Here is a 19,797-nt window from a genome sequence, read left to right on the forward strand (position 1 = left end):
GTATTTGCCTTCCATTGCCCATTTGTATTGTATGCCGTCATTTTTTCAAGGCACATTAAAAAATATCACTATTCAATATTCATTGATAAAACTTTAGATATAAAAAGTTGGAGAATAGCAAGATAATTATAATTTTAGTTACCTTTCTCTCAATCCCTGATAACAATTGACATTGAACAAAATCCCAAATTTTGCATGTAACATGATTCCACATTGTAATACAAAAAATCTGCAAATCTAAATGATTTTTCCCTATTTTTTCAAGGATAAATCGCAAAATTAGACTGTAAAACGGCTGGATTGATAGTTTTACACTTTTCTATGAAGTTTCTTTATGATTCTATTGGATGAAGGAACGTTTAAGGAAGAAGGAGACAAATACTACCCCCCCCCTCACCCATAAAAAATCTACAGCAAATATTAAAGTTTTTTTTTGATGGAAGGAAGGGGAAAAAGTATTATTTAGCCTTAAACCATTTAGCATAAACCCCTGGAGATTTATTACGCATTATTTTAGCATGTTTTTTTTTATGTATTGTCATCTTTTATGTTTTCTTTATTGTTTTTTATTGATATATTACATCTTTTGTCTAAAGTCGAAATGGTTGTTTTATTATAGAGATAGAATCTGAACATGAAAAAACTTCTTTTAAGGGAAAACATTTTACTTTAAATTTGAAAATTGGGGCATAGTCCTTTTTGTGACATTCCCTTTTTAGGGGCGTTTCGTCTTTTTTTCACAGTAGCTTTCGATAGGTTATTTTAGGATAGAATAGGTTAGATAATTGCTCCGCAAGAAGAAAAGCTACTGTGAAAATACGACGAAACGCTCTTTAGGAGGCGATGTCACGAAAGGGACTATACCTAAAAAAGTCTGTCATGTGAAATGTAGATTTCCCTAATTCAGCGGTGTTAACAACCCGTTTAAAGCACCTTTGTACATCCAATTTATTGCCAATATTTTAAAAACGTAATTATAACATTGTTCGAAAATCTATTCTAATTTTTTTTGTTTTTTAAAATTTTTTATGCATGTTTTTTTTGTTTGTAAAATGTGTTTTTTGTCATGGTCAGGCAGAAATAGACGAAGTAAACACTGCTAGACTGTCTGCTATAGATGATGAGTATTTTGAGTCTGAATTTGTTGAAACTAGTCCTGCAGTTGATATTGAAAATAGTCCTCCTGCTTCTAGTAAAGTTGTCAGTGAAAGGTATAAAGATTCTAAATTCAATACAGTCAGATAGTTTTTTGTAGTGCAGCTTCTCAAAAATCTTCCAATTACAAACAAAAATTGTCATTATTTATACGATTTAGTTATACTTTTGTAACTTTAGAGACTTTAACCTCCCCCCCCCCCCCCCCAAAAAAAAAAATTAAATAAAATTGTTACATTTATTTTCTAAAAATAATAAAATAACCTTTTTTGGGGGGAGGAGGGTGAGGGTGACTGTGACTATCATTTGGAATATTACCTAAACCACCCACCCCTCCCTTAAAATTGCATAAAACCTACTTCTTTAGAATATATGATTGATACAAATAAACACTTTTGAGAATCAGTTCTTAAATCTTTCCTTAAATATTATATTTTCCTTAGACATTTAGAAGAATCTTTATACCTTTCCATGAATAGTGGTGAATATGAGAATGAATATGATCTAGACATTGATATTAGTCCTGTCACTGAGAATGCTATGAGTGATGCTAGTCAATTATTGCCTATTACTGCCTTGTCTGTTGATAGTGTAGAGAGCTTGGCTGATGATAATGATGACAATGTCAGTGATGAAAATGATAATGATGTGGTTGATGAAAAAGATTCATCTGAAAGTTCCAACAGTGATGATGAAGGTACTAATTATTTACCAGGGCGCATTAGCCGCCAACAAGGCCAGTAGCGCAGCAATAACAAAAATCAAATGAAAAAAGAAGTATTTTACATAGTGTCTCAAAACCAGCCATGTGACGTCATAAAAATGAGGGGTTATCCATCTCTTTTTTAGGGGTTTTCTTTCCCAGTTCTCCTCTCATCTCCCTCATTTTTGTAAAGTCACAATGCTGATTTTGAGAAACTGTTTATTTTTATTGTAAATAAATCATCAAAAACAATCATCAATATGGCGCCCTAACTTTAAGTTATTTGTTATTCTTAGGACTTTAATTTTACTTTGTCAATTTACTGTCTTTACTACAACGTATTGCAGGGTTAAGACGATGGACAATGAATTAGTAAACACCCCCAATGATGATACACAAGATTATTAATTCTGCTGAGTAGAATATTATTAGTTTGAGCTTCACAATTTATTGCAATAAAAGTACCCAAAGTTTTTGAGCCAATGCAATGGATAAGATAAGATGGTAACTATTTAATTCATAGACCAATGCCCAATCCCTCCTAGATCTAAATTTCATAACTTTTATATTATCTCGCTGAGTCGCTTACTTTGGACATAATAATACTTTAAAATTTATTTTTAATAAATATTTTCTTTTTTAGACTCTGAAAGCTCGTGGTGGGGAAGGCGAAAACGCTCAGCGTCCACCGAGGGTAATTCTAAAACATTCCACTCATTTAAAGATAACTTTGCATCTATTGAAGATATTTTACAATTAGATGATGAAAGTAGTTACAGTTATGTGAATGAGGAGTATGAAAATTTACCAGCTGATGAACTGTATACCAACATGCCTCAGGAATGGATACTTAGCTTTAAAACAGAATCGAACCGGTCATCTTCCCAATACCAAAAAGGCTATAGTCAAGACATAAAGAAAAACGTCATGCAATCAGAAGTTGGTTGTAAAAGAATGACAAATGACATAAGATTCAAAACATAGATTTTTGGAAAAATCATTTAATTTTAAAAACTTTGTTAGGGGAAACTTCACAAGGAATTTCATAAGAATAACTTAAACAGCAGCCAGGTAAATCATAATTTCAAATGAATAAGCTGACTTTCAAACTTTGCAGATTAAATTTTTTTTTCTGGATACCCTTGATGAATGATGATGGACATATAAATGTTCATAATATACTTGGTTTTATGATAGAGGAAATTTTGTCGTCTTCTTAGGTTGCTACTTTAGTCATCATCGAGTAGGAGGGGAGGGGATGGGGTAATTGGGGTGGATGGGGAGTATCATTATATTAGCCACCTAGTAAGGACTATTTTATTAGAGTAGCCAAAAATATGGTGCAACATCCAAGTAATTATATTTAGAATATTTTAGAGAAGCTTAACTCATAAAAATCAGAGAGAGAGAGAGAGAGAGAGAGAGAGAGAGAGAGAGAGAGAGAGAGAGAGAGAGAGAGAGAGAGAGAGAGAGAGAGAGAGAGAGAGAGAGAGAGAGAGAGAGAGAGAGAGAGAGAGAGAGAGAGAGAGAGAGAGAGAGAGAGAGAGAGAGGGACATTGGGTTTTTTATTACACTAGTCCCCAAAGTTTGATTTTCTTAATCGTTGGCTTTATAACTTTGGGGACTTTTAATGAATTTGATTGGTTTCAATATTTAACTTTAATATATTGATGGGGTAAATTGTTTATTAACATTGGGGAATGGGATGTACATCATTTTTCGGACATTGTCTCATCCCTTTAGATCCCTGCATAAAAAAAAAAACAAAGTATTCCCTACTCTGAAGGATGAGTTATTGTCAAGCAATGATGAAATTGAAGACTATCCTGCTATTGATGATAATGAGATTGAAAGAGATGATGACCAGGGACAAAGTGTTTATGATATTCTTGGCCTCTCTGATTCTGAACCAGGTTAGCTAGAGGCCTCCTGGGGCACATGTATTCTTTTCAATCTATGTTAAGATCAGCTGTTTACCAAACAATAAACGCAAGGCGGCGCTTTTTATATTTTCTGATTTTTGGCGATTTATCTTTGGAGGATGATGGTACCCTTCCCCCAAATAGCTATAAACCTTCCCAGGATCTTTGAGACTCTATACTTTAAAGGAGAACCATATCTGTTAAGCAGTTAGCGAGATCCTTCAGTACAGACAGACAGACAACACACAGAGATTCTTTTACTAGATTTAGGATTTAGTTTTAGTGAAGGGATACTACTCTACAAGTAACTTGTGTTGGTTGCTAGGATGTTCTGTACTAATAATAACAAATGTAAATGTAGGTAATAATAAACGTATGCCATGATGGGATCTATTTAAGGGAATGGTGAGTTAGCCAACACTCAAATTTAAATTTTAGTTTTAAGAAGAAAATTTATAATTTTTTTAGGGGAATGGGTTATTTTTTTGGCAATTACAATTTCTCTTGGGATGAGAGATTCCTTCACCCCAAAAAGTTATAGGCCTTTTGTATTACTGTAATATGTAATACTGTAATACTGAATACTTACTGTAAAGGAGAACTGTACTGTATCGATTTAGCGGTTACCGAGATCACTCGCTACAAACAGACTGTCAGACATCCTGTTACTATTATAAAAATTAAATTAAATCTTTAAAGATATTATTTTTATTATAGCAGAAGAAGAAAGTTATTTTGATGGGAGTGGTGGAGATAATCATCACGAGGGAAGCGGTGCAGAGCCTTCTAATAAGCAATGGCAACTTGTTCAAAGGTAGGGAACAAAGTGAATGCAGCATATTTACAGTTTTGAATCTAGGCCCGAATTGCGTTATAACAAGAGATTTTAAAAGTTTTACCGGCTTTGTTAGTACTTGAATGTCTACGAATTCCCCAATAGTAGTTGAGTATCCACACATATTTCCCAAGAGTAGTTGAATATTAATACTTTCCCCCTATGTTAGTTGAATATCCATTTTTTCCCCCTATGTTAGTTGAATATCCATACTTTCCCCCTATGTTAGTTGAATATCCATACTTTCCCCCTATGTTAGTTGAATATCCATACTTTCCCCCTATGTTAGTTGAATATCCACATGGATATTCAGCTACTATTGAGCTGTTTTACCTCCTTTAGCTGTTTTCTAATGCTTGATACTTAAGATAAGATGTTTTGTGGAGGGGGGGGGGGGGGGGCCCGGGGGAGTCAATATGACCTCATATAGTATTCCTTAAAAGTTGCTTATAGTGCCTATTTAAAAAATGACGTCATTCAATACAAATGACCAAAGATAGGCAAATACACTGACTAAATTACTAATAGCAGGCAAGTAAACATTTTAATTGACCAACGATAGGCCAGTATTGCGTAATTTTTTTCACACTTTAAAAATCTTCTATTCTTGCCTGTTCAATTGCAACAATAAATGTTATCTTTCCTTACTGTTTCTGTCTGTACCGCTGGTTTTCTTTGATATTATTACAAGTTTTATAAGTAGTGAAGCTACTCTATAATTTATTTTGTCTAACCATCTGTCCGTCAGCTATCAACACTATATTGAAAATATTATTTTCTCAGCAGCAACTTCAGATAGAATTCTGATTTTTTTATTTGTGAATCTTTCCTTTTTCAAAGAGCTCTAGTGTACAACTAATTTAGACCGTCAATCGATCGGTAATACTACAAAAACATAGTATGTTCTGTTCATTTTTATAAAGGTTTCATGATTTTCTGTTATGTATCATATCCTTCTTTCTTTTTCTTTATTCAACTTTTTCTCTCTTTTCATGATCACTGGACATCTGTCCATTGTTTATCCATGATTTTTAAGCTTTGCTTCTTAAAGATTTTGTCATTGTTTCGTTTTATTTTATTGTTAACTAGCGGCTGCGCTCCTAGCATCTAGGAGCTCTCTGCTCTAAGGTGGAAGGAAATAGGAAAATAGCCTTAAACCAAACTTAGATACTTACATTAACTAGCCTAAAACCATACAGAGACATATAAGAAGCTTCCATAGAATGGAGAACTTAATCGGTTCAGTAGTTATCGAAATCTTAAGCTACGGACAAAAAAAACCTTAATACTTTATATAATAGGATGTATTTTTAGGAAAACAGTACTAGAGAACACTCTAGAGACAAAACTAGAAACCTGCACAGATTATAAAGTTGTTGTGCAAACAGAACCAGAGGAATACAATGACAATAAAGCATAAACCTTTCTATCTTCATATAGTAGCAGGTTGTCTCTCGGTTTGTCATTTCCTTTAAGGATCATAAAAATGGCTTTGATTGAAAGTTTACTGGGGATCTAAGGGATAAAGACATTGGCCGATAAATTGATATACATCCAAAATAATGATAAACAAAATTACGCTTTCTGTAGATTATAATTAGTGGTTGAAACGTTTGAACACTCACTTAAATGAATCAACAAATCATAATTCAAAAAGTCCTGGAAGTTTTAGTCAACAAATAAGAAAACGTTATCTTATGATTAGTATAAACAGCCCATTGTCCCCTCTCTCTCTCTCTCTGAAAGTTTACGATTTCAGGAATGGAAGGGTTTTTAGCTATTTTATATTTTGCAAAACTACAAAAGAATTGTATTTTTCTATAGCAAAGAAATATTGAAAACGTCTTGATTTAAAAAAAGATAATTCTAAATGATGTAAATTTTATTTTTTTTCTTTTATATATAATAAAAGATTATAATTGGATGGAGATAAGTTCTTATTTACCTATCCTATTATTTAGTGACTGGGTGTCATTGAGTGTGCGTGTCCATTAAGATCTCTTAAAGGAGTGACCAATTATTTCTAGTTTTTTTGTGAGGCAGCTTCTATAAATTTTTTTTGTATTGTATTAAATTGAAATGTAGGTGCAGGGAAAATCGTTTAAGGCAGAAAAAAGATTCAAGACAACCTGCAAGTGCATCAATAATGGGTGAGTTATCTAATACTAGCGGCTACGCCCCTAGAGGCCTCTAGGGGGTGATTGAGGAGGGCTTGAGTCGAATTTGATAACCCAAATTATTATTTTAGATTTTAATTTTTTTTTTTGGGGGGGGGAGTACCCCCTCCCCCCGTTTTTAAATTTAGTAAAAAATAATTTTTTTTTCGGGGGGGATTTTTTTCTAGGGGCGATTTCTCTTGGGAGGGTGGTGGTACCCTTCCCCAAAATAAACCTTCCTGGGACCTATGAGAAGCTACCCTGTTAAAGAGAACCCGATCAGTTCAGCGGTTAGCGAGATCCTTCGGTACAAACAAACACACAGACAAACAAACATCCTGTTACTTTAGTATAAGGATGAATATGAGACAGTGTGAATGTATTATTAAGGCAGTCAAATTACTAATTGTAATCTTTAAAATGGTCAAAAGATATTTGTGATAATTGTGAATAATTCCATTTAGATCCTGGAAAACACCAAAAGTCACAAAGAATGTGTTATTATCCTATTATGAGGTAAACATTATAACATACTTTTCCATATATGTAATTCTAGAAAAATAATCTTTTCCTTATTTATGATTGACCCATAGCAGACAAAAAAATATCTTTACTTTAATGCATCGAGAGACTAGAGAATGTTTAAAAGCGAAGCTTTTCGATAATTAGGGTCGATCCATCCGTCCGTCTGTAACGGATAGGTTTTTTGGCATGTTAGAATTTTTCTATAGATTTCAAACTTTGTATGGTGATTTCTGTAATAGCTATATACGATTTAGAAAGCTTAGCAACTCTATAATCATTACCAGAATATCCGTACGTCCATTTTAAACATTACGATTTTTAACTTTTTTTAACAACAAATTTTGATTGATATAATTATCCGATTGATCTGATTTTTGGAATACTGATTCCTGGGACAAAGTGCAATGTTATAAGCGAGGTATCTCTATAATCAAGTCTTAAAAATGTAATAAATATGTTCTTAAACAAATTTACTTACAAATTTGTTTCGACTTTTATACATTTATATTCTAATTATTTAGTCCTGACACTCTACAAGTGTTAATGTTCGTTTGCCCTACCGTTTAAGAGCTTAGCTTTTATGGATATTTTCATCCTTGTTTAAGTAATTAATATAAACGTTATACTTATAAACTTATAATTAAATACCCTAATCAAAGATAAGCTTCGCTACTACAAAAGAAAGTCCGTAATAAATGCTTTTTATTTGTAAGGTTGAATGGGATGGTTGCGAGAAGGAGAGCTATGAGGTTACAGCTGATTGCCTAAGGTAAAATAAACAAGGACAATTATGTACAAATAGTACCAAAATTTTGTATTGTTGGGATTTATGCATGGTACAATCTTTAAGTCTATTTGTAAATCCCAATTCTGTCTTTTTCTTCAATACTAGATTTTATACAAAAAATGGACCAAATTCACATTCAATAAATATTACGCTTTATGTTTGATATTAATAGGCTAATAGCTTTGATACTAATGGATTGAATGTAATAATACTTTTATGTTTTATGAGAGTAAAAATTAAGAAAAAATTCTACATTGAAATCTAGAATATAATTTAGCAATTGCACTGAGGAAGATACTTTGAGTTTTGTTCCTGATTTTACCAAGAAAGGTAATTCTTATATTTTAAATGCCTCGGCCACTAGATTTTAGATCTGTCACATTTAAGTTTTGTTTTAAAATTGATTAGTTAGGTAGAAAATGTATTTTTAGGAAGTAAACCTATCATTTCAATAGAAACCCAAATACCTCCTTAGAAATATTTTGTATTAAAACAAATCTAGAAGATTTCTTTCCCACTCCTCATCTCCTCATCCCTCATTTTTTATGACGTCAGATTTTTTTGAGCGACTTTCTTCGTCTTTGCAAATCTACCATTCTACTAAGTAAGATTTTTGGTCAATAGCTTGGATTATCACTGAACCGATTAAGTTCTCTATTTTAAAAAAGATGCACATTGATCCCAGGATGGTTTTCGGCTATTTCATGTCAAGCGTAGCAGACGCTAGTAGTTTATAAGAAAAATCAATTCCTGTTAAGTAATATTTAACTAATTATCGATTATTTTAGGGAAATTTGGTGTTTATAGCAGCAACATAACACTGGAGGATTGTACAGTTTATAATTTCACTGTAAAGAAGGGGAACTCTGACAAAAATAAACATGAAGCAAGGTAAATTTTACATCTTTGTTGCATGAATTGATAATAAATCACTAAATATGACATTTGTTACTTACAATATAATTTGTTTAAATTTTTTTGCACTTTTATACAAAGAACACCGTAGATAACTGATGCAAACCGGCTCCCCCTTAAATTTGAAATAAATTGAAAATAAGAAAAGGGGTAGTTTGTTTCTTTTCTTTATTATTTTAAGTCAGGTTAGGTTAGGTTATATTGGGCACTTGGTAGCCCCGCAGGGTGAGGGAATCGCTAGTAAAGCCTCTCCGGCATAGGAAAAAAAAACCTACATGCACTTTGTGTAAAAGCAACATGTTGTTTAACTAATAACTGCGCTGCGCTACTTATTAACTTGATTGACCTTATTTGCAGTACATTTGAGTACATATCCCGTCAGAACGAGAAGGTTGAAATGGAATTGGACGATTTCACCATCACACACGTTCAACTTTCTCCCAAGTCAGAGACATCGGATGCTATAGGTTAGTTCATTATGATCTCCGAAACGGTGGTGTTATCCCTGGACACTATTAGGCAACTTTGGCTTAAAGAACTGACAATCATATGCTATGCTGGGTAGAATTGTATGTCTATTAGCTGCCGGGAGGAGGAGGGGGGGGGGGGGGGGGTATAGAATATCCTTCACTACGTCATATTAAAGAGATTAATTAGTTTCTACTTCTACTACTCAGCCAGACGATGTACATCCTTATACTAAAGTAACAGGATGTCTGTGTGTGTTTGTGTGTCTGTACCGAAGGATCTCGCTAACTGCTGAACCGATCGGGTTCTCCTTAACAGGGTAGCTTCTCATAGGTCCCGAAAAGGTGGGACACCCCCAACCCCCCAACAAAAATAAAAAATCCCCCCCCCCCCGAATTTTTTTTTGTTTTGAATTTTTTAAACCTAAATTAAAAATGAGGAGGGGCCTACCCCCCCTCCCCCCCGAAAAAAAATTCTCCTTCTCAAGTGCCCCTAGAGGCCTCTAGGGGGCGTAGCCGCTAGTATAATCAAATTTTGCTACAGTTAAAATTTCATTTAATCATCAAAAAGTCACATGATAAGATTTTGGCTTTTTCTTTACCTAAAGATTTCATAAAAGTTAAAGTAATGTAACCTTTTAAGGTACTGTCTATGCTAGTTGGGTCCATACTTATCCTTGTATTCCACACTACCTGTTTAAGATCTGCCAGGTAATCCGTGTTTTAAAAACAAGTACTGGAAGAAAGTGTCATGTGTGACGTAATAAAAATACATCTTACAAGGAGGGATGGGAGGAGAAGTGGGAAAGGATACCCTTAAAATAGAGATGGATTTAGACGTATCTTAATGACGTCACACATGACACTTTCCAGTACTTCGTTTCAAAAAATATTTAATGTGTTTAACCTTAGAGTTAATTTGGCTTTAAAATAATCTTTATTGTTTAATGTTTAATTTTCATTGTATGCAGTTTACAGTAATGTATAAAATTGAAAGGAAATATTTATAAGAAACTGCTTTTTTTCTGAAGGAAAGCTATAGACATTTTTTAATTTAAACATTTTAGATCAAGGAAAGAAAACGAAGTAGTGGGTTTCGTCGTATTTTTACAGTAGCTGTTCTCCTATTTCTAGCCCCTGTGGGGGGCCCTAACCCTACCGGGCCAGTTTCCTAACACTGCGGGGCAATATTATTAACATATACATTATACATAACCTACCCTAACCTAAAATAACCTATCAAAAGCTACTGTAAAAATACGACGAAAATACTTCGTTTTCTTTCTATGATCTAACATTTTTAGAATGAGTTATGTTCTGAAGCTATCAATATAACAACAAAACAACAAATTGGTGACAAAGTCGAGGTAACAATATGATAATAGTATACAATAAATGTTTATGTTTTGGGTGGAACAAGGACTCTAGAACCCAAATTTAATAACAACGATATTTTATTTCTTGGCTTAAAAAGCTTTGGGTACTTTTAATGACTGATCAGTTATTTTAATCTACAAAATGAGTTATTTGTGGAAGTTCATTAATTTCTCATTCATTAAGATTTATCGCGCATTTTAGTAATAGTTTATTTCAGGGTTCGGAAGCCGCGCCCCAGCCGCGCATAAGCCTCAGTTTTAAACCTGCTTGTGAGCAGAAAAAGAAATTTTTGAAAGAAGGATTGTCTACTAAATAGACAGTTTTATACATCCAGCTAACTTTTATAGTGATAAAATGACGGTTTTACTGAGGCTTACACGCGGCTTACGCGCGGCTTCCGATCCCTGGTTTATTTGAATATTAAAAAATCAAAAATCTATAAAATATAAATTCAATTTTATTTCTTAGGTTGACCTTTCGAACCTTCCATCCCATGATTTAGTCCCCATAATCAACTGTAATGATTATTCTATCAATATTTTCTCTACCCTATGGACAAAAAGTTTCACAAAACAGTTCACAATGATTCCAGGTTGGTTCTTTAGTATCACAGCAACTCAACATTCATACAGTTCCTACGCCCCTGGTGAATTTAAAGACCAGTTGTACGCTTGAAATACAATACACAATGGACCCAAAACAACTAAATAAATCTAAACACTCGTAAATAGTAAAAAAATACAAACGGAAGGATAAAAAAACCCTATCTAATTTTTAAAATTGTTTACACTCTCCCAGTAAAGAGATATGTCTTACTTCAAATATTGACTTACTACTATAGGCGTTTATAGTCTATTATCCATCCCTCTATTCTTAATATTCTAGGTATCATTCCACCACAGAGGATAGGACAGAGTACGGCAATATTTCATGATGTCCATTCAGTTCATCTGGAGTGGGGGGTGGCTAATCAGTGTGTTACAGGTATGCGTGTATAGATAGATAGATAGAGTGGGGGTGGCTAATCAGTGTGTTACAGGTATGAGTGTATAGATAGATATATAGAGTGGGGGGTGGCTAATCAGTGTGTTACAGGTTTGAGTGTATAGATAGATATATAGAGTTGGGGGTGGCTAATTAGTGTGTTACAGGTATGAGTGTATAGATAGATAGATAGATAGAGTGAGGGGTGGCTAATCAGTGTGTTACAGGTATGAGTGTATAGATAGATATATAGAGTGGGGGTGGCTAATCAGTGTGTTACAGGTATGAGTGTATAGATAGATATATAGAGTGAGGGGTGGCTAATCAGTGTGTTACAGGTATGAGTGTATAGATAGATATATAGAGTGGGGGTGGCTAATCAGTGTGTTACAGGTATGAGTGTATAGATAGATAGATAGAGTGAGGGGTGGCTAATCAGTGTGTTACAGGTATGCATGTAAAGATATATAGATGGAGAAAGAGAGCTAAACGAAAGTGTGAGAGAGAGAGAGAGAAAGAGAGAAAGTTAAATAGATGGATGGAAAAATAGATTGTTAATGATTTTATTTTACTTTAGGGCACAAGCTGTCAGTAAAGCGATTAAATCCATTCCAACATCTTCTAGAAAACATGGATTATCGGATTGATGATTCTATAACTGAAGATATGATTGAACAGATGAAATTATCTAACTTTGTTGATGAAAGAATTATTGACCAATCTTATAAATTTTATGAGGTATTGTTCTCATTTTTAATGTTGTCCCTCTCCCTTTTCCTTTTCTTTTAGTAGAAAAAAATGTCTCAACAATCAGCTATGTGACGTCATAAAAATGAGGGAAATGAGAGGAGCAGTGGGGAAGAAAACCCCTAAAAAGAGAATTATAATCCCTCATTTTTATGACGTCACATGGCTGATTTTTTGAGAATCTTTGTACTACTACCTTTTCTTTATTTCTTCATTTTTTGTGAAGATTCCCGAAACAAAAATACATACAACAATTTGAATACGTAGTATATACCTCTAGATGACATTGAATTTTAAGAGAAAATATTATTTACTCAGCTGTTTTTAAGATAAACAGCAGATTTTTTTTATGATTCCAATAAATTTGCTCAGTCGTTGTATGCAATAGGCTTTCAAAATTCAGTAAGAAGATTCTTCTGATTACTAGGCAATATGCATGAATCTATTTTGTACGTTACTTGGTCGGTCCGGCTTTTCTTGATATTTTAGTAACATATTTACTTTACATACTTGGTTGCCTGTGTATGTTATCATACTTGTTCCTTTTTTCTAAAATTTTTAGGATGCAGATTATATTTTGGATAAGCTTGATTCCTGTACTATCTACACTGTGGAAATAAGGTAAACTACACTTTGTTTTAACGCGTCTTAAGGAAAGGCGTTTGTTTAAAATGGTTCCTACTGCTGCTATGTCAGGAGCGCGACATAAATAGTGAGATTCGGGGAAATGCCTTGGGCCAAAACAGGCGCAACTCATTGTAAGTCATAAGACACGGGGTATGTTTCTAGGTTTGTAGATAGGTCTATAACCCTAATCGACACCAAGCACCATAGAGTCATCATCTGTTTCTTCTAAAGCAGGACGAATGGCTACGTACCTACCCAACAGGATAAAAAAAAATCAAGTCATTTTGGATCTTTAGTTGACATACCCCCAAAAACTAACCTCTCGTGAAGCTAAAATTGTTGGTGGAATCGTTTGAAAACCCCATTCTTTGCCACCAAATTTGTAAGCTGTCGAAAAGCTTAACGGGAAACATAACTATAAAGATCAATAAAATTTACAGTCAATACCAAGTTAGAAACATTCTAGATGATTTCATTTCGTAAAATATGTGAATATTATCCTTTTCTTAGCGACTTTGTTTTTTAGTTTAATTAAATAACTTTAAAACCTAGCACTTTTTTTCTAGATTTTTAACATTTAAGTTATAATTTCATAGTTTGTTGAAAGGTGAATAAATCAAGAATTTTTCTTTATTACAGGAGTCTTTTCAAAGATACATCAATGGGAATTCTTGAATCAGAGCCTCTAGTGGACAGTTTTAGAACTAAATTTGACGGAGCTCGGGTGCCTAGGCTAACAAAGCAAGATGTTCTTGTCAGATCTGCTGGAAAGGTAAAATTTTGTTTTCTTTATTTTAATATTTTTTATTTCGTTTTTAAAAAATTACTGTAAAAGATGTTTTTATCGATCCAGTGGTTAGCGAGATCTTTTGATGCAACCATACAGATAAAAAATAGACATCAAATATTCTTTATAGGAATATAATGATGCTAGTGCTTTCCCCCAGGGTGCCTTGTCGAACATCCTCCGCCATTAATTTTTTTGTTTTTAATTTAATCACTTTATCAATAATAATAAAAAAAATGATAAAATGTTGGGTTTCAGTATGTGCAAAATCACTTATATTTATCCTAATTAGTTATTCTATTCAGGCTTCAGCTGTAGAGTTTTTGTTTACTGACAAATGCGCTGAAAAATATATTCTAAGGTAATTGTTTTACTTGTAAAGAAATATATCTTCCTTAGATTAGAGTAAAACACTAGAAGAGACGGGGTTAAATAACGGTATCTCCCTTTCGCAGTGTCCTTGCACTGACTCTCAATTGGGTCATTGAAAATCAACCAATTAGGTAGAGTGGGTAAAATTGCGCGCAAAGCGCTCTGAATTGTAATCGTATGTTAAAAACGACCTAATTTATATATAAAAAAGAATACATAGGTTGCAAAAAATGTGATGTGATTGTGCAGTACATCCCTAATGATGATACACAAAATTACCTTTCTGTAGTTTAAAATTAGTGGATGAAACGTTTGAACACTAAACTTAATGAGCGATCCAATAAAAATTCACTAAAGTCCCCAAATTGTTAAGCCAATTAATAATATAAATTTGGGGACTAATTTAATAAACAGCTCATTGTCCCCTCCCTTTCTGGGGATAAAATCTAACATGATCCAAAAGAAATTTAATTCATTTAAAATTTAGAATTTGTGATTTCCCAAAGTCTTGCGAGATGCAAAGATATTCTGAATATATTATCGAGGTAAAATAGTTTTCTTTAATTAATTATCGTTATTTTGTGTTAAAATTGCTTTATTGACAGTTTAATGAGCTCCCAAAAATAATTAACTTCAAAGCAAAAATACCTATAATTTAAAATCTCTTGACAAGATACATCAACTGTCAACTATTCTATTTATAAATACTTCAATCCATCTATCTATTAATCAAATAAATCATCAATCTATTTTATTCTATCTATTTTAGTCTAACAATGAAGCTTTTAATCGTGGATATCTGTCAAGAGTTGTAAACAATCTTATGACTTGTTCCATTTACAAGTAAGGACAATTTATTAAATTTTATTTCAAGTAGTGTAATAATCCTTTTATAAAAGTAACAGGATGTCTTTGTGTCTGTTTGAAGGATATTGCTAACTGCTGATCCGATATGGTTCTCATAGATCCAGGAAAGGTTTATAACAATTTTTGGGGGCAGTTACCACCAACTCCCAACAGAAATTGCCCATAAAAAAAATTAACCCCTCAAAAGAAGGATCGGGTAAATCATTTTACCAAGAACTGCACTAGATTCCATTTTTCAAATAAATATACTGAATGAATCTAAAGCAACTGATATTATATTGTATGTATGTCAAGTAAGATCTCGTCAACGGCTAGCCTTAAAGTAAGGGTTTCATAAGCCTTACACAACTCTATGTATCTATGTAAAGTAAACCAAAGGCTAGGCTAATAAATTTTTAAAGGAGTCGGTCAAATTCACTAAAAATGACACAATACCAAAAGCATTACTCTCTTAATATATCATTAAAAAATATGTATACAGGTTTCAAATTCTGGAGGGATTGGTTAACAACACAATATTTGACGACTTACTTTTCTCAGGTAAAGTCAGGGAGGGATGGGACATTGGACAATAAATTAAAATGATACTCAAATATTGGGTGCTTTTATGAAAGCCCGATTGTTAGGTACAAAATGAAAGTGTCAAAACTTTTCCATCAATAATTTTAATCTACAGAATTAGTAATAATGTTGACTATTATTGATGATGCACATCAATTTCTTGGCCACAGTCTTATCCCTCAAGATCTATTTATAATACCACGGTAGATAGTGTTTTTAGTAGTAATTTTTTTCTGTTGCTTAAACCTACACGACCCTTGTGAATTATTATGAGAAGGACCATAAAATAAACCATTTCTCTAATCAATAGACTTCTTTGCTACTCGGTCAAAAGACAAAAAAAAATCCGTCAAATTTAAATAAGAATTATAGCTGACGTATATGTGACTTAATTTTAAACTTTTACCGTATACCGGCGAATGTTTTTGACGATAGGATTTCTCAGGCAAACGTCTATTATTACAAATTTAACTGCTAGAAATTGTTTTACATGGATAAAATGAGAAATTTGCACACCTTTTAACCAATAATGTTGTTGGCTTGTTCCTGCATTGTGTTGTGCTACTATTGATTAAATAAAGGGATTTTTTTTATCTAGATGTATTTATATTTCTTCTATAAATTTATATAATATATATAATAAACTAAGATTATAATTATAATTGAAGTTGGAGATTATGCAATATTTATCTTTAATTTAAGCTTATGAAGTAGATCAACTAGTTTTCGAGCCACAGGATTTTAAGGTAACAGATTTTTTATGTTACAAGGGGGTGTGCTCACGATTTTTTTAGGGGGGGGGGGGGAGGATTAGGGTTCAAACATAAGCGAAGGTTTTAAGTTTGTACCTATATGGTATCTTAAGAAACACATGGACATCTGAGAGAGAGAGAGAGAGAGAGAGAGAGAGAGAGAGAGAGAGAGAGAGAGAGAGAGAGAGAGAGAGAGAGAGAGAGAGAGAGAGAGAGAGAGAGAGAGTGAGAGTTATAGACTGAGAGAGAGAGAGAGAGAGAAGGGGGGACAATGGGCTGTTTATTACACTAGTCCCCAAAGTTTTAAAATAACGTTTTCTTAATCGTTTGATTAACAACCTTAGGGATTGTATTGAATTTTTATTGATTGATTCATTCAGTTGAGTGTTCAAACGTTTCAGCCACTAATTTTAAACTACATAAAGAGTAATTTTGTGTATCATGTTTTGGAGTACACATCAATTTATCGGCGATTGTCTTATCCCTTTAGATCCCTGGTACATATGTCAAATAATGACTTCTCTATATAATTTATCATTTTAACATTGCTATTAAAATGATTGATAGAATGGTAGAAAGTTTTGATCTTCACTGATTTCACAATCTTCATACTCTTATTATCTATCTCCTAAGCTAAACTCGCAAAATCAATCTACCTATATAGATGCCAGTTAAACAATCAGAAGATGGAATAGTAGAAAATGTTCATTTATCCTGGATTTTACCCAAACCTTGCATTAGGTAAAACTAAGCTCTATATAAATATTACTGCATAATCAATCAAGAAAGCATTATTCATCACATGTTGAATTAATTTGACATTCAGTGTGTTAATTGGATGTCAGTATCTGGAAAAGTTGTATGATGTTTGATGAAATTTTGCGTACCTTGTCTATTTTTTATCAGATTTAATTTTTTTCAGAAAAAGTTAGAAATAATAGAAATGATTTTAGTTATTGGATGTCTATATGCAAAGAAAAAGGATGCATATGTTTCTAAATACAAAATTTTTTTCGCATCTTGACCATTTCTAATTGTAGTTCAATATTTTTCATATAAAAAAACGCTTCAGTTTCCATGAAACTAATCTTATTTATTTGTCTTTTTTAGTGAATATTTGATAGAATTTTGCGAAGAAAATGATTGTTGGCAAGGAATCTTCAAAGCTCCACTGGTAAATATAAATTTATTTTCGTTTCAGGAATACTGTATATATACTTATAGCCAACAAGCAAAATAGTCTAAAATAGTAATTTAGGGGCAGTTAAAAGGAAGGAAATTCTACTAAATGTTGCCCCCAACGACAGCTGAAAACAACGTATAGGTTTCGTGATTTTAAAAATGATAATTTCGTTGTTGATATAAGCTGGTTTCGTATGCATTCAGCCGCTGATAGGCATACACATCGTGTCTAATATAAACTTTGGTCTGTTAGTCAAAGCATTGAATTTCGACGTTCTTTCACATATAGACTTAATAGACTTATTAATGGTACCTAATCTTTCTTGGAATAACCATTTAAAGAAAAACATGAAACAATATATGACAAATATCTAAAAAGGCATTATGTTGAAAATGCACATGCCAATTTTTTTTGGTAATGCTTTTATAGATTTGCTTTGTTTTCTAAATTATGCCTAGCTGTTACGGGAATCAAGTTACAATGTTTATAACTAAAGACGTTTAAATAGTTCCTATTTATGCTATGTCATGTGCGCGACATAAATAATTAGAGTAGGTTAATGCCTTGGTCCATAAACAGGCGCAACTCATTCCCATACACAGTTAGCCTTCTTAGACAAAGGTCGTGCAATCAAAGAGTTGGTTGTCTGTTGAATGTTACTTAACCTAATATCCTTGGGTGTAAGATTATCGCATCCCATTACAAGCAGATGATGCTCTGGGTTCTCTAGATGTTCACTTTTCGTCTTATCTTATTTTACTCCTTTTGGATAAAATTGGCTTTGTTTATTTTAGATGTACACGGAAGACGACCTATTGATCAACATCCCCTTGTTTGAGTTGAAGGATTTCAACAAGACCGTGGAACCGTGCACCACCTATGATGTACGCATTACTCCCTCTGTACATCCAGACGAATATTTACATCATTTAGGAAAATTGCATTGATTTTAAAAAGTAAAAGAGCTCTTTTTAGGGCTCTAGAGGCACATGAGGGAAATTTTGAATCAAGTTGTTCAAATTTTTTTCAGGGGTGATTATTCTTGGGAGGTTGAAGTACTATCCCCCAAATTAGGCACAAACCTTCCATGTAGCGGTTAGAGAGATTATAAGCTACAGAGAGACATACAGATATTTTGTTACTTTTATATACGGATAAAACCTTCCCTGGAATGTAAAATTTCCTTGTAAATTTTGTATCTTGCAGTTTAACCGTTACGACATAGCGGACGTTCATACACACATTAATCCTGATGTAACATTAACACATAAGTTTTGTTTAAAATCAAATAAGTCAATGAAATTTGTTATTGTTAGAATTTACAAGAAAACTGAAAGTAGGAAAGGCAGAGCTACCTATAGGTCTTGAAATAAAGTGAGTACAATTTGGAATTTATTTGATTAAGTATTTTATCGAGTTTTATTAAAACAACGATGATAACATCAATAAAGCAAAGCGAAGAGTAACTCTTACTTGCTAAATCGTGCTTAATTTCATCAAACAAAGTCTAGATTAACGAAAAGAGCTAACTGTTACGGCAGGTCCTGCCCTAATTATAGATAAGCTTCGCTTAAAAAAAACCTTTAACGAGTTAATGGCCTTTGTTTGTATAGAACCTAGCAAGGATCTTTGGTGATGCGCCCCCCCCCCCCCCAAATTATGATTTAACCCTTTTGTAGATTAAAAGTATTGGTGGACATTATCATTATCTCGATTATTACAATTGTGGTATTTGTGAAACAAAGCGTTTGAAATGTATGCCGTTTGAAAACTTGTTCGAAAGAAGGAAAATAATTCCATATTTTTTTCCCTCTTCGCGCCACTGTCTACAAAAAATTACTGTAAAAATGCCCCACGGCAACCAAAAATTATTCATTTTAATTCTATCAAACCTAAAACTTTTTGCTGATTCAAATCATTATTTTGTCTAGTGATTTGGACTGGAATAGTTATGAAATATCCTGGAATTTGACAGAATGTGCTACCCATGCTAATGTTAAGATGTGGGTAAGTATGAAAGGAACAACAACCAACAGAATTATCCAGGGCGTTTATTCAAAGTTAAAGAGGGGGGG

At 33.1% G+C, this 19,797-nt stretch overlaps 2 protein-coding genes across 2 annotated transcripts in view; both read left to right on the plus strand.

Annotated features, from left to right (window-relative positions):
- LOC145326518 (uncharacterized) overlaps window positions 1–693 on the plus strand; it is a 42,185-nt gene extending 41,492 nt beyond the window's left edge. Inside the window, exon 25 of the mRNA XM_080169889.1 lies at window positions 618–693. Within this exon, the coding sequence (XP_080026015.1) occupies window positions 618–693 (76 nt within the window). The remainder of the gene's footprint in view (window positions 1–617) is intronic.
- Window positions 694–1,032: 339 nt separating this feature from the next.
- Window positions 1,033–19,797, plus strand: part of LOC145326519 (uncharacterized) — a 71,708-nt gene continuing 52,943 nt past the window's right edge. Inside the window, exons 1-30 of the mRNA XM_080169890.1 lie at window positions 1,033–1,211; window positions 1,635–1,852; window positions 2,502–2,552; window positions 2,619–2,797; window positions 3,645–3,771; window positions 4,498–4,594; window positions 5,930–6,009; window positions 6,699–6,765; window positions 7,236–7,287; window positions 8,010–8,065; window positions 8,361–8,413; window positions 8,872–8,974; window positions 9,356–9,465; window positions 10,109–10,176; window positions 10,770–10,832; window positions 11,311–11,434; window positions 11,728–11,826; window positions 12,404–12,564; window positions 13,136–13,194; window positions 13,840–13,972; window positions 14,293–14,348; window positions 14,847–14,904; window positions 15,129–15,202; window positions 15,708–15,766; window positions 16,490–16,533; window positions 17,204–17,280; window positions 17,650–17,713; window positions 18,517–18,651; window positions 19,035–19,096; window positions 19,654–19,729. Of these exons, the coding sequence (XP_080026016.1) occupies window positions 1,033–1,211; window positions 1,635–1,852; window positions 2,502–2,552; window positions 2,619–2,797; window positions 3,645–3,771; window positions 4,498–4,594; window positions 5,930–6,009; window positions 6,699–6,765; window positions 7,236–7,287; window positions 8,010–8,065; window positions 8,361–8,413; window positions 8,872–8,974; window positions 9,356–9,465; window positions 10,109–10,176; window positions 10,770–10,832; window positions 11,311–11,434; window positions 11,728–11,826; window positions 12,404–12,564; window positions 13,136–13,194; window positions 13,840–13,972; window positions 14,293–14,348; window positions 14,847–14,904; window positions 15,129–15,202; window positions 15,708–15,766; window positions 16,490–16,533; window positions 17,204–17,280; window positions 17,650–17,713; window positions 18,517–18,651; window positions 19,035–19,096; window positions 19,654–19,729 (2,784 nt within the window). The remainder of the gene's footprint in view (window positions 1,212–1,634; window positions 1,853–2,501; window positions 2,553–2,618; window positions 2,798–3,644; window positions 3,772–4,497; window positions 4,595–5,929; window positions 6,010–6,698; window positions 6,766–7,235; window positions 7,288–8,009; window positions 8,066–8,360; window positions 8,414–8,871; window positions 8,975–9,355; window positions 9,466–10,108; window positions 10,177–10,769; window positions 10,833–11,310; window positions 11,435–11,727; window positions 11,827–12,403; window positions 12,565–13,135; window positions 13,195–13,839; window positions 13,973–14,292; window positions 14,349–14,846; window positions 14,905–15,128; window positions 15,203–15,707; window positions 15,767–16,489; window positions 16,534–17,203; window positions 17,281–17,649; window positions 17,714–18,516; window positions 18,652–19,034; window positions 19,097–19,653; window positions 19,730–19,797) is intronic.

This window comes from Acartia tonsa, chromosome 8 (assembly GCF_053477335.1).
Source record: "Acartia tonsa isolate MP-2025a chromosome 8, ASM5347733v1, whole genome shotgun sequence".
Classification (NCBI taxonomy): domain Eukaryota; kingdom Metazoa; phylum Arthropoda; class Copepoda; order Calanoida; family Acartiidae; genus Acartia; species Acartia tonsa.